Source organism: Cylas formicarius, unplaced genomic scaffold, assembly GCF_029955315.1.
Source record: "Cylas formicarius isolate icCylForm1 unplaced genomic scaffold, icCylForm1.1 PGA_scaffold_10__41_contigs__length_53128322, whole genome shotgun sequence".
NCBI lineage: Eukaryota > Metazoa > Arthropoda > Insecta > Coleoptera > Brentidae > Cylas > Cylas formicarius.
The window spans coordinates 39,075,727-39,089,254 of NW_026844214.1; the positions used below are offsets into that span (position 1 = coordinate 39,075,727).

Sequence of the window (13,528 nt, forward strand, 5' to 3'; positions counted from 1 at the left end):
CCAGAATACTTTAAAGAAATTATAGATTGACTTTTGTTACTTACGATTAATTACAATTTACAATTACAAAGAATTATGCTATCGAGTGCAATATGAAGCAATTACTTATTGTTTACCTAATGGGGGATCTCTCCATACAAGGCAACCTGTTTGGCCGGGACAGCAGCAAAGTTTAACCGTAACTCACGTCGAACATAGAACGGACCTAATTGTACATTAATGGCGTTTTAATTATTCTTTGGTAAACTCCCTCCATAATTAATTTGTGATGCCCCTGCACAAGATCCCAATTTGCTAAGGAATCCCAATTAACCATACCAGAAACATAATATATGTAACAGTGTAACGCAACGTTGAAATTCTGTGAATCTGTTAGGCTATATACATGGTCTATTGTATTAATTATTAATATAGCGCGAAATAATAATTATCACTTCGAAACAATCGATTCTATCAATATAAATTATATTTTGGATCGCAAAGAAAACAATCACAACTAGATTTATCTTATATTTAATTAATCGGCTTTGATTAGTACCAACGATTTGTGGAATCTGATGCGCTTATAAGTTAATCTATCATTTCTTAAAGAAAAATATACAATGGAAAATAAGGACAAAGATGCCTTTGCATTAAATTATACTCATACGGTAGAACGTTATTTCGTTATTTCCGTGATATGGGGTACGGTAATTTTATTTTCCCTTGCCTTTTCTCCATTTAAACGAAATTACACGAAATATGTAAGGCAAAATTGAACAATTTTTTATCTCCGCCGAAAAATTGCGGGATTGCTTAAGGGATTTTTACCGCCTGTTAATATTTTGTTACGGAACCAGCGTAGATATTTGCTTCAAGCACTAGAGCATATTTACCTGTCCTCGGAAGTGAAAATGCGCTTTCTTTCTTCTTTTGAATATGTTGGACGCATTCAAACGGATTGTTCTATTCGACAAGGTTATACCTAATGTAGCTCACAGGTTTGATCACACCAAATTCATACGACAACGTTGAATTGAAATAATTTGAAATTTATGGCCAGGTTGTGGCTAGACCGATTTCATTGAGATATCTAGTGGATATCTGAATTGAAAACCTTAGCGTTAACGAAACGAATGGTGAAAAAATAGGGATAGTATTGGAAATGGATAATCTTTAAAAAAATGAAACACTGATATCCGTAAGTTGGCTGCAATATGCAATAGAAACGATAACCAAATGAGCAGGACGTGTTACTAGGATGAAACTCAATTGATGAATTGAATATGTCATGCGATGTTGAAGTGAAATGATCAATTTATTAAAATGATTATCTCGAAATTTACATCACAAACTTTATTTAATCCCTTAATGTATTTTATTATTATTTATTTATTTGTGAACGAGAGAAGCCCAATTATAATATGCGTAACAATTTTCGACTAACAAAAAAAGACAAATGGGAATTATTAATAATAATAACCGAAATTCATAGCAATGAACAAAATAAAATACAAAATGATGGTCAGTAACCAGTAGGTCAGGTTAAAGCGATATAGATAATATCGCGATGTATTAATACTATTGAAGAAAAGGTGGTACCGTGCAAAATAGTCAATAAAACTATTTTGGATTTTCTAGCAGTTCTAAAAATGAGATTATTGATTTTGCATTTTGTTTTTGTAAAATATAAAGTTATATTACCACATAATTTCTAATGTTTTTGGGTACTTTCCCGAAATTTATTTTCGGTACGTAAATGCGTGGCTAAACTACTATACTAAAATACTAAATAAAGTATATATTCAGGAAACCCTTATATATGTACAATATCAATTATTTTTCCTCTCCCAATTTTCTTTTTATATTTGAACATTATAGATTTACACCGTAATCTGTTTTATTTCAGCCACCCAAAGCGCTGGATCGGGTCTCAAATGGGTTAGAGTCAACGTACCCCAATACAGGGTGCCGGGTGAGACCGCAATGCTCCAGTGCGACTACGACTTAGGAAATGACACCCTTTACTCGGTGAAATGGTACAAGGAACACGAAGAATTCTACCGATATGTTCCGAAAGCTAGACCGCAGGCTAACTGGTACAAAGTAGAAGGAGTGCATGTAGACGTAAGTTGTGTTTTTGCTTATAAACTTAATTCAGTTATTTCAGGGAGGGGTCGCAAATTAATGGACATATAAAATTTTCCGGACCCCTCCTGTTTTGACTTTTCGAACCCTAATAAGTAAATAAATTTTAATTAAGTTCAAATCCGGTATAAAACAGGAGCGTTGTGCGGACTGCTTCAGTTGGATTTTAAAAAACTCATTTATTTGCATCCAGAACGAGTAAATTTTAATAAACCCACCCCGACCGGCGTTCATTTGAAATTTCATTCTTTATTTGTCACGGAATTAGAAACAGATCGATTAACCGAGAAAATACCAGTCAAGGGGCGTTTATTTGACCTTGGCTAATAAAAAAATACTGAACGAAATTTGGGATTGTTAAATATGTTTTTCTACTCCCGTCTGTAAAATACCTAATTACACACCGATCTAGCGTGCGGAAATCGTCACTTTACCACATCAGTTTTATTTCCCACGATTCCGAGCCACTTCGGACATTTCCTGGATTTTACCGCACGGGTTTGGGAGCAATGTATGTATTCGTGTTGTTTTACAAAAACTAACGGTCGCAAAAAAATTATAGTATGCAATACGTTCGATAAACTTTTTAACTCACTCGTTTATAAAAAAACTCGCTCCGCTCGTGTCAAATAAACTCGTGAGTCAAATGCCGTTTACCGCACTTGTTGCATAATATACTATTATTGATAACTGCTTGTAACATTCTATTCATAGTAATACACCAAGTTCTTCCGTATTAGTTTTAAAAATGGTGAAGAGTGTATTTTTTAAAAGGAACACAATACATAATTGTTTGAGGAGTGATAAGTTGATAAATTTGGCATATTTATGTCGGTAGCGATGAAGTTTTTAAGCAATTCACAAAGAGGGAGTGGATTTTTTTTGTTCTATTTCAGAAAAAATGTCAGGTGAACCATCCTAGCACACCTGCTTTGTCAAATCTATTTACAGACATAAGGTACGAGAAAACATTAACATTTATGAAATATAGAATTGAATGGGAAATAAATAATTGATAATTGAATATAATCGCAATAGTACAAAGAAGCCTACTACCAGAGCCAGAAAGTTAAAGATTTTCAAAATTTTATAGCACGGAGTTATAGGCTTTTCGCAATAAATTGTATTATTTGCATATAGTATCAGGACTATACTGGGTTTGATTGAAATGACATCTTATAATCTAATTAGTGAACTGAACACTACTATGATTCCAAATCGATATTTTCTTTTGTCGACTTTATAAAAAACTATATAACTGCAATATCTACAACCCATTAGAAATATCATTTAACTACGGTAGTTGAGTCTCATACGCTCACGAGATGTGAGCACTTATTCCAAACCACACACTACATCAAATGTGATCGTAAAAATCACAGTGATAAGAGCAAAATTCTCAAGCTTAAGCAAGAAATTAAAAATATATTTCTAGACTTCTTGCTTTGTGAATTTGTATAAACTCATAAAGAAAGCTAATAGAAAAGGAAGTGGTAGATTCAGGTAGTAAATGTAGGAACCGTATTACCAGCTCCACCACTAATTTCCTGGTGCTGAAAATTATATACAAAGGACAAATGCAATATACTTTCTACTTAACTAATCGAATTTAATAAAAATATGTACGAGTTATAAAATGCATCAAATAGCAAAATAAAACTCCAAACAAAAATAATATCATCGAATAAAAACTACTTACCTATATATTTACTTATATTTTTAATGTTTAAACTTTCATTAGTCGTTAGTTGGTTGTTTATATGAAAGAAGTAAGCTAGATTATAACAAAATACTTTCCCTTATTTTTAAAGTAATATAAACATATAACAAAATCCCTTATTTTTAAATTAATATAAACATATAACAAAAACAACTAAACGTTCTCTGTTTCCTTTCTACTATCCTAACGCAGCTGGTGCAGATAAACATGGATGCCCATATACATATAAGTCGGAACTCGATTTGTGCAAATTTGAAGCGTCTTAGTTTCCGCTAGCGGCCAGTCTAAATGCAACACCAATTATTCACGTCCGTAATGCTAATTATTTTAAAAAGAACAACAAAAGACTTACCATCATAAATTTTCGTCAAAGTTCAAAGTATCATTTAAAGTGCTTCGCAGGCTGACATTTTCCGGACCATTGACCAGTCAACTATTCAGCGGACAATTGATTGAAGTAGTTTTAGAGGCCGCAACTCTATCTCATATAATAATATTACGACGTCCTATGTGTGCTTTCATGACTCACTCTTTCCCATTTGATAGTTTCATTCACAGCTCAACCGTCCTGTGTATACCCAGCATGTTAAAACGGCCGAGGAAATTCGATAAATGTTGGTGTCTTGAAATATTCCAATATTTTTTCAGTAACTCTTATAATTTAGTACACGTTTTTAAGAAATCTTGATATATATGGAAACGATTACTTTTCGTTTTTATCCGGTATATATATTTTAAGGTAAATGTAAAGAACAAATGGCATTTTTGTAATTATAACTGTTTGTTTTGATGCTTTGCAATTTAAATTAGAAAACCATTATGTGTTCGTAAAATCTGATCGGCATTTTGTTTTATTGAAGGTCGCATTTAAATTTTCAGACCTACATTCGGGTTTTTTAAAACATTGCTTAACATAGACAAAGACGAATCGAATCAGAGAAGCCACTAAGTTAAAAGTCCAACAATAATTTGTACAAGGTCTAATTCACACGGACACATATCACGAACAAAACGTCAAGAATTTATTATGGAAATTTTTTCAATTATATTTGTTCAGAAGAGAAGTGAAAAACTTGGGTCAATACTATGGAGCGCTATAAACCAGAGGTAACCTGCTTCCAGTTGTTACCCCAAGCCCTAACGGCTCTGCTAGGGACGTTTCATGCAACATTAAGGTTGGCGTGACTCGTCACTGAAAAGGACCCTATTTAACTGCCTTGAGCTTTAATTTTTGGTTAGTTATATGTCATAAGAGTCATAAGTCATAGTTTTATTGCGAAAAAGGAGGGAATCTGAATCAAGCTTTAAACTGTAGAGGGTTTTTACTGAAGCTACATCACGCCGATTGCCAAAAAACTAAAAACCGGCGAAACGTTTCAAAGAATCGAATTCGAGAATTAACGTTACATGTTTGAATAACGACTTTAATTTCCAGTTACCTGCGTTATGCATCGGTGACGTTTTGAAGCGTCGAGATGTGTTAAAATGCGGAGCACCATGGCGGCAAGAATAATAATTTGCTGCGATCGGCTAAATGTGACCCGAGCCAAGAAAACTCCCATCGATTTAGTCGCGAGTAAGCGATATCGAAATTGTTTAATACCCAATCTTCGGCGTACAGGTTATTGACGAAGGGATTGCGAATTTTCCCGAGTTCCACGAAGTTTTCTCCCAAGCACCTTTCGCAACTTTCGGAAGTTTAATGTCGCAATATTAACGTCACAATCCACGCAAGTAATAAAGTTCGATATGGCCGTTTTGGCATACTGGTTTTATGTGCCGCTTAAATATTGACTGCCATGTTCGCTGTACTCGTCAGAAGGTGAATAACAACAACAGTTGTCATCGCAATATTCATTACGCTCTTTGAGAAATGCATGTTATTCGTACAATGACAAAACAGTCTTGTGATTATAGTGTGAAAATGCGCTCTAGGTTCGAATTTCTCATTTTCGAAAAGCTTTAGTGACCTAATTTTAAATTGAATATTGTATGCTTACATCGTTTCAGACAAATCTCATTTTTAATTATTCTATCACCTGTTTCACAATGATGAATAACGAATACAACACACACATTTTACCTAACTATAGAGGGTGTCTCCAGGTTGGTGGAATAGAAGTTTAGGGAGAGCGGGCAGTGTTATCGACGTTAAACTGAAAAATTTTACTTTTTTAATTGATGAATTAACAACTTTTTGATAATTTTGGTGTAGTATTTCCTTACACCTACATCCAGCTGGGTTCGAAATAATAATTATTTTCTTACAGTTAATAAAGTCTTTTATTAAATTGTAGAAAAAGTTTATTGTTCAAACTAAATCTAATTATTTTGACATATTTTATGACTTCCAGTATGTTCATATAATGATATGATTGTCATATGATACACTTGAAAAATTTGACAATGGTCATTGCACTGATACACAAAAAAAAATGAAAGGGATGAAGGTTACTAGAATAAATTGCTGAAGAACCTTTTTATTATCTAATGAAGGTGTGAACAGATTCAAATGGGAACCAGTAAAAAGTTTAACCATACCTGACTTACCACTCAATGATTCGAGTATTTATAGGTTATTAGAATAAATTGTTGAAGCAGCATTTTATTATCCATTGAGAGTGTAAACGGATTTAAATGGGAATCTGTAAAAAGTTTAACTATAAGTATCCTGACTTACCACGTAATGATTCCAGTATTTTAAATCCTCAGTAGTAAGACTATCCCTGTTGGCAGGGGATATTTCGAGATAACCAAATTACGATTACTAATAAAAGATTTCGGATTTAATGTCGCTACTCATTTATAGATGGCAGCACACGTAAGAGTTACAGACTCCTCACTAACCAAAAAATTCAGATAGATAATAGGTAACAAAAAGGGCCTTCATATTATCATCTATTTTTTCTTCAATTCTTGAATTTTTTTAACAAAATATTTATTAATCAATGCAAACTTTTACAAACCTTACGCATAATTAGATTAAATATAAATTAAAAGCGCTTCCAAAAAAAATTGGAAAAATATTACTTCGTCAGTTTTATGTGAGACGCTAAAATCATGATTTTCAAAGAATTGTTCCATTTTCTAAATATTAAAGCACCTCATCCATAACAATTTGAATGGGGATCTGTTTAAACAGAAAAATATGAAAATTGAAACATATCTCGAAAAGTCGAAGAGTTAGGTAATTAAAAAAGGGAAGCACGGATCCCAAAGATTTGATACAATTGACAACATTCTAACACTGAAAATATTTTAGATCAATATAGCAGAATCAAATGTTCTGATGTTCGATTAGTCGTTAGTCATCCTCTATACAGTAAATAAATTTGATTAGCCAAAATCCCAGGTACTCAATTATGCGGGTAAAGGCTAATCCTTCAATCTCAGATAGACTAAGATTACCTGTGATAATTAATATTGTTACCATGAAATTTTTGCATTTTACTTACTCTGCAAAATGAATTTCGAAACAATCGATTTATATGTTATTAATGACGGAAAATCTAAGTATCTAGAGGGTGATTTTTTCTAGCAGATTTTCCTTATCAAAACGTTGGTGTGAAAGCATTACAATGCCTTCGAAATATTTTAATTTTTTTGCTGGTATTATTCGCGCTAAAGCAACTCGCAAGGACATGACGCTTGCCAAAGTTTATTTTATTAAAAAAAATGTATATTACAAAAACTTTCACGTATATTTCATTGGAATCATCCAACGAACGAATATTCCAGAAACTAATTTTACTTAGATTTGCTTTCCAAGTTTTTCATACCCGCTTAGACATCGTTTCGATCTGTGAACTGTTCAAATAGTCTCAGCGTTCATGTTTGATCTGTGATTAAGCGCCTACAGTTGGGGCTCACCAGATGGGCCCACCGAATTAGTGCAATACGGCGGCAGACTGATGATTGAAAATTTATTCCCGGAATCGGGTGCTTGATTTCGGTACCGTTTGAGAGCGACCTAAAAGTGGCATCAAAGCGCCAATTTCATAATACTCGGGAATTATCACGATTTCCGGGTTCGACGGACTTCCGTAATCTGAGTTTAAACCGTCATTCCATCACAAACACTGGGATAATGGATACCCCATCCATCTGCAAAATAACGATTGATTCCGCTTCACGAATTGTTTACGTTATTACAAGGATAATGCAATTTTTGCTCGACGTACACGGTCGGAAAAAGGGATTACGACGGTATCCGACCGAATTTTCAATATTAGATTTTTCTGTCTGGATTAATTGTTACGTGTTACCGGCAACATATCAAATCCGTTATGTAGTTCATATTTCTCTTATTTTGGTAGGTTGTTGAGCAATGTTTGATGATCAGATGACCAGGACCGGTTTTAAGCATTATTATTATTACCGCGCTTTAACTAATTCATACGAAGACTTTTATTAGTATTATGTTGTTATTATGCAAAAAGCAAGACACTTTATAATTTATTCATGGCAAATTTAAATTATAGGATAATAGGCGAAGTACTATCCAAAGCGCCTCTTTAAACTTCACCTTTATTATTCAAAGAGAAAAAAAACATTCAATGACATCAATTTAAACAATCAAGAAACATCAGCAGCCCTTGATCTTTCCCATTATCAAAAATAATGTTTTTCACCTTTTTTGTTATTAAGTGCGGATTAGGCGTTTGAAAAAGTAATTTGTTGATCGATTTAGAAGTTTTATATAAAACAGATCTTTGAAATGTGTTATGTCGACGTAAAAGTAGCAACTCCTTTTTCTTGTATTAGTATTTCGCTATCTAAATGATCCAAGACAACTGATTCGATTTGAACGTTTTGTAAGGTTGATAAACTGAAGATATGTTAAAGATTTAGGCTTCAGAAGTTTCTGCGTCTGGAATTTCTTCTAATATATCACGATTTTGGTAGAGTTTTCTAAGCAATTCATACACACATGATTTTTTTTTAATGCAGTTTGAAACTCTGTATTAACCTTATTCATTGTTAATTTTAGATGATTATATACATAGTCTGCCTGTTTTTGGGGTTCAAATATAATGGCCACTAACTTGGCATTAAGCAAATAGAGAACTAAGGTCCTCGTTAATCTGTGTTGCTGCAAAGAAAATTTCATTTGTAAAGGGAATCGTCGGCGTAATAAAAGAGATACATCTTTAAAAACAGAAGGATAGTCACAGATATATGCCGAGAACAGAGGTAATAAGCTCGATCCTTGGAGTACGCCCTGTATCACAGAAAGGTTACTGGATTTACTATTGTTGTAATAATAATAATAATAATAATAATAATAATAATAATAATAATAATAATAATAATAATAATTATCAATCCGCTCATTATAAACCTACTTACTAGCATGATGAGGATGTGGGAAACCAACGTTATTATCAGCTCCAAATGCCCAGTGTTCAAGCTTATAAATATAAAAATAAGAAGGGGTATATTCCAAGGCGACGCCTTAAGCGCCCTGTGGTTTTGCATAGCACTAAACCCACTATCCACGGCTATAAAGAGCAAGCGAAGCGGTTATAAGATACCCAATACGAACCAAGAAATAAGCCACCTAGCCTACATGGATGACATAAAATTATACTCAGAAACCAACAATGGATTGAAGAGGCTCCTACGAACAGTAGAGGAATTCTCAAATGATATTGGGATGAGTTTTGGCCTTGATAAATGCAAGACCAACTCTGTTGTCAAAGGCAAATGGAGCCAGGGCCAAGATTTCCAACTTCTGCAGAGATCAGGCGGAGGCGCGATTCTACCAATGGACAGAAATGAATCCTACAAATATCTGGGCTTTCTGCAATCACAGGGAATAGACAAAAAAGAAGTTAAACATCAATTGATTAACACCATGAAGGAGAGACTAAAAAAGATATTGAAAACATCCCTATCGGCAAGGAACAAAATAACTGCTACAAACAGCTTAGCAATACCTGTTGTCGCACATAGTTTTGGAGTCATTAAATGGACCACCACCGACCTTGAAGATGCAAATAGGACCATTAGAACCATGTATACAAGATTCAGGGCCCACCACCCAAAATCGAGTAAAGAGCGCTTCCACCTGCCAAGAAGGCAGGGAGGTAGAGGAATCACTGATCTACGACTACTACACAGAACTCAGATTAAAAACTTTCGAGAGTTCTTTACTAAAACCGCAATGACATCGGCCCTTCACGATGCTATAAACAAATGCGACAAATCCCTTACCCCTCTTAATCTAAGCAGCATACACTTTGAAATTGACCCTGAATATAATGTGGCAAATCAGACCCAAAAATGGATGAGCAAGGAATTGCATGGCAGATATCCATTTATGCTGCAATCAGAAAATATTAATAAACAGGCGTCACTGGGATGGCTTTTACATGGGAATATTTTCCCTGAAACAGAAGGGTTTTTATGTGCCATCCAAGATCAAATACTACCAACAAGATCACATTTGAAATATGTTGTGAAAGATCCACAGATAGAAAGATCCTGCTGCAGGATGTGTGGGGAAGGCAATGAAAACATTGAACATATTATAAGTGGGTGTAAAATCCTAGCTCCTACATACTACACTGCTAGACATAATGATGTTGCGAAAATTGTCCATCGAGAGCTCTGCAAAATTGCCGGAATAAAAAAACATGAAGCTCCCTACTACCAGTACCGACCGGATCCAGTAACGGAGAATGATAGAGCAAAAATCTACTGGGATAAGACTATGCTGACTGATCAAACTGTGCAACATAATAGACCTGACATCTGCCTGCTGGACAAAGATAATAATGCGCTCACGCTGATAGATATTGCCGTCCCTGCGCCTGCCAATCTGGAAAGGAAGCACACTGAAAAGCTGGAAAAATACATACCTCTATCAAACGAATTACGAAGAATATGGAACGTCTCAGGAATTCGCACAGTACCATTGATTATAGGAGCCACAGGAGAAATCCCGCAGAAGACCCTTGATGGCCTAAAACAACTGCAGATTCCCGAAAAATACTGTCTTGAGATGCAAAAAGCGGCCATACTTGCAACATGCAACATAATGAGGAGGGTATTAAATATAGAAGAGTAGAGAAGAAAAAGAATGATGTCTTGCCCAACCAGGCCGACAACATTATTACTTACCGTTGAAAACGTGAATAAAAAAAAAAAATAATAATAATAATCAACTTTATTTCACATTGTGTCATAAATACATTACCTAAAAATGATATACCATACACAAAGGAAATCGGCGTCAAAAAAGGAAAAAGCACCAGATATTGTTACAAATTTCAATTACATCGTATTTACAATTATTTAAATTTTACAGAAAAAATCTTCTATGGAGTAAGGTTCTAACTCTATCAATAACTTTTTTATTGTGTATTTAAAGATTTGGTAATTTATTATACAACCTCAGGCACATATAATAAGGACTCCTTTCAGTTAAGGTTAAACGGTGAATAGGGTAATTTACATTTAGGGTTCTGGTATTATATCTATGAAAAAGAATATCAATGCTTCATAAATATATAAAGCATATACAGTAAAAATACCTTCAGTCTTGCCCCTCTACAACTCTCTCTAAATTGCATTTCTTTGACAGTGCGAAGAGTCCTCTTTTGAACCATGAAAATTTTCTGTAGTTGACCACTACCCCCCCAAAAGATAATTCCATACCTCATGCGCGACTGAAATTTTGCAAAGTAAATAATTTTTAAAGTTTCCTTATTCATATAATTTGCAACGACTCGAATTCCATAACAAATTGAATTTAATTTATTTAGCAGATTATTTGTTCAGACTAATCAAGAAATTCGTCAATTTGTAAACCTAAGTTGTAGATAACCTGTGTGTGTGTGTGTGTGTGTGTGTGTGTGTGTGTGTGTGTGTGTGTGTGTGTGTGTGTGTGTGTGTGTGTGTGTGTGTGTGTGTGTGTGTGTGTGTGTGTGTGTGTGTGTGTGTGTGTGTGTGTGTGTGTGTGTGTGTGTGTGTGTGTGTGTGTGTGTGTGTGTGTGTGTGTGTGTGTGTGTGTGTGTGTGTGTGTGTGTGTGTGTGTGTGTGTGTGTGTGTGTGTGTGTGTGTGTGTGTGTGTGTGTGTGTGTGTGTGTGTGTGTGTGTGTGTGTGTGTGTGTGTGTGTGTGTGTGTGTGTGTGTGTGTGTGTGTGTGTGTGTGTGTGTGTGTGTGTGTGTGTGTGTGTGTGTGTGTGTGTGTGTGTGTGTGTGTGTGTGTGTGTGTGTGTGTGTGTGTGTGTGTGTGTGTGTGTGTGTGTGTGTGTGTGTGTGTGTGTGTGTGTGTGTGTGTGTGTGTGTGTGTGTGTGTGTGTGTGTGTGTGTGTGTGTGTGTGTGTGTGTGTGTGTGTGTGTGTGTGTGTGTGTGTGTGTGTGTGTGTGTGTGTGTGTGTGTGTGTGTGTGTGTGTGTGTGTGTGTGTGTGTGTGTGTGTGTGTGTGTGTGTGTGTGTGTGTGTGTGTGTGTGTGTGTGTGTGTGTGTGTGTGTGTGTGTGTGTGTGTGTGTGTGTGTGTGTGTGTGTGTGTGTGTGTGTGTGTGTGTGTGTGTGTGTGTGTGTGTGTGTGTGTGTGTGTGTGTGTGTGTGTGTGTGTGTGTGTGTGTGTGTGTGTGTGTGTGTGTGTGTGTGTGTGTGTGTGTGTGTGTGTGTGTGTGTGTGTGTGTGTGTGTGTGTGTGTGTGTGTGTGTGTGTGTGTGTGTGTGTGTGTGTGTGTGTGTGTGTGTGTGTGTGTGTGTGTGTGTGTGTGTTCCGGAATTCCGCAGCGAGCTGATGATCTATTGGCGTTAAAATTACAAATGCGAATAAATTTAAAAATGTTGTCAATTTAAAAGATTGTTAAAAATTAAATAACCACAAATCGATGGGTTTCAGGAAAAAAATCTTTTTATTTTATAATTTTTATTTAATCAGTGGATAAATAAATAATGAATAAAATGTTTTGTTCGTTTACATTTATTTATTTTACTATATACAAAATTTAATTTATGTGTTAATCATCGTTTCTCAGAAGCGTATAATTTTAACATCTTAGTTTACTATATTTCGTGCAATGTTATATCACTAATATCCGTAAAAGCATTTTTCCCAAATTGTTACGATTATTATTGCTAGTTTTCCGCATGTGGTACCTACCTTGCGAACATAAATGACACGCAGACGGTACATGACTCAATACAAAGTTTATTGCAATGGCAAGTGTCGGGTGAGAACGGAACATTTTCTAACAATGTAGCCAAACGCGATTAACTGCAAAACAAGCCGAGTAAATTGCGTCGCTTTAAACTCTGAAAAGGCGTATAAACCTCGCGATGTGAAAATAAGACATTAACATATTATATTAGGCAGTGAAATTTAAGGTAATATTGTCCTTTACGGTTATTACCAAGCCTCTAGATATAGATGTTATATTTATGGCAAATAAAGTTAGTTTTTGCGCCTTTTGAGAGGGCAAACTCTCGAGAGTCGGAGAAGTAAATCTAAACAGCGCCGGTTAGTTACGCCGCTATGAAAATAGCTGGGCAAATAGCGAAAAGACTATTTAGGATCGAGACAAAACACAATAGTGGCATCATGTCAGATTCACAGATTGAAATTTCAGATTGTGAGAGCCAGGAATCTACTCTTCATAGCTATAGAGTGTTATCCAGGTTCGCCTGACTCCGTAACTTTGATTGAAACACTCTCAATAG

General features: G+C 35.1%; 1 protein-coding gene across 1 annotated transcript in view; it reads left to right on the top strand.

The window, feature by feature from the left end:
• The window catches only part of LOC132707915 (uncharacterized), a 257,931-nt gene that overhangs the window by 129,261 nt on the left and 115,142 nt on the right, over positions 1-13,528 (top strand). Inside the window, exon 3 of the mRNA XM_060679941.1 lies at positions 1,889-2,106. Within this exon, the coding sequence (XP_060535924.1) occupies positions 1,889-2,106 (218 nt within the window). The remainder of the gene's footprint in view (positions 1-1,888; positions 2,107-13,528) is intronic.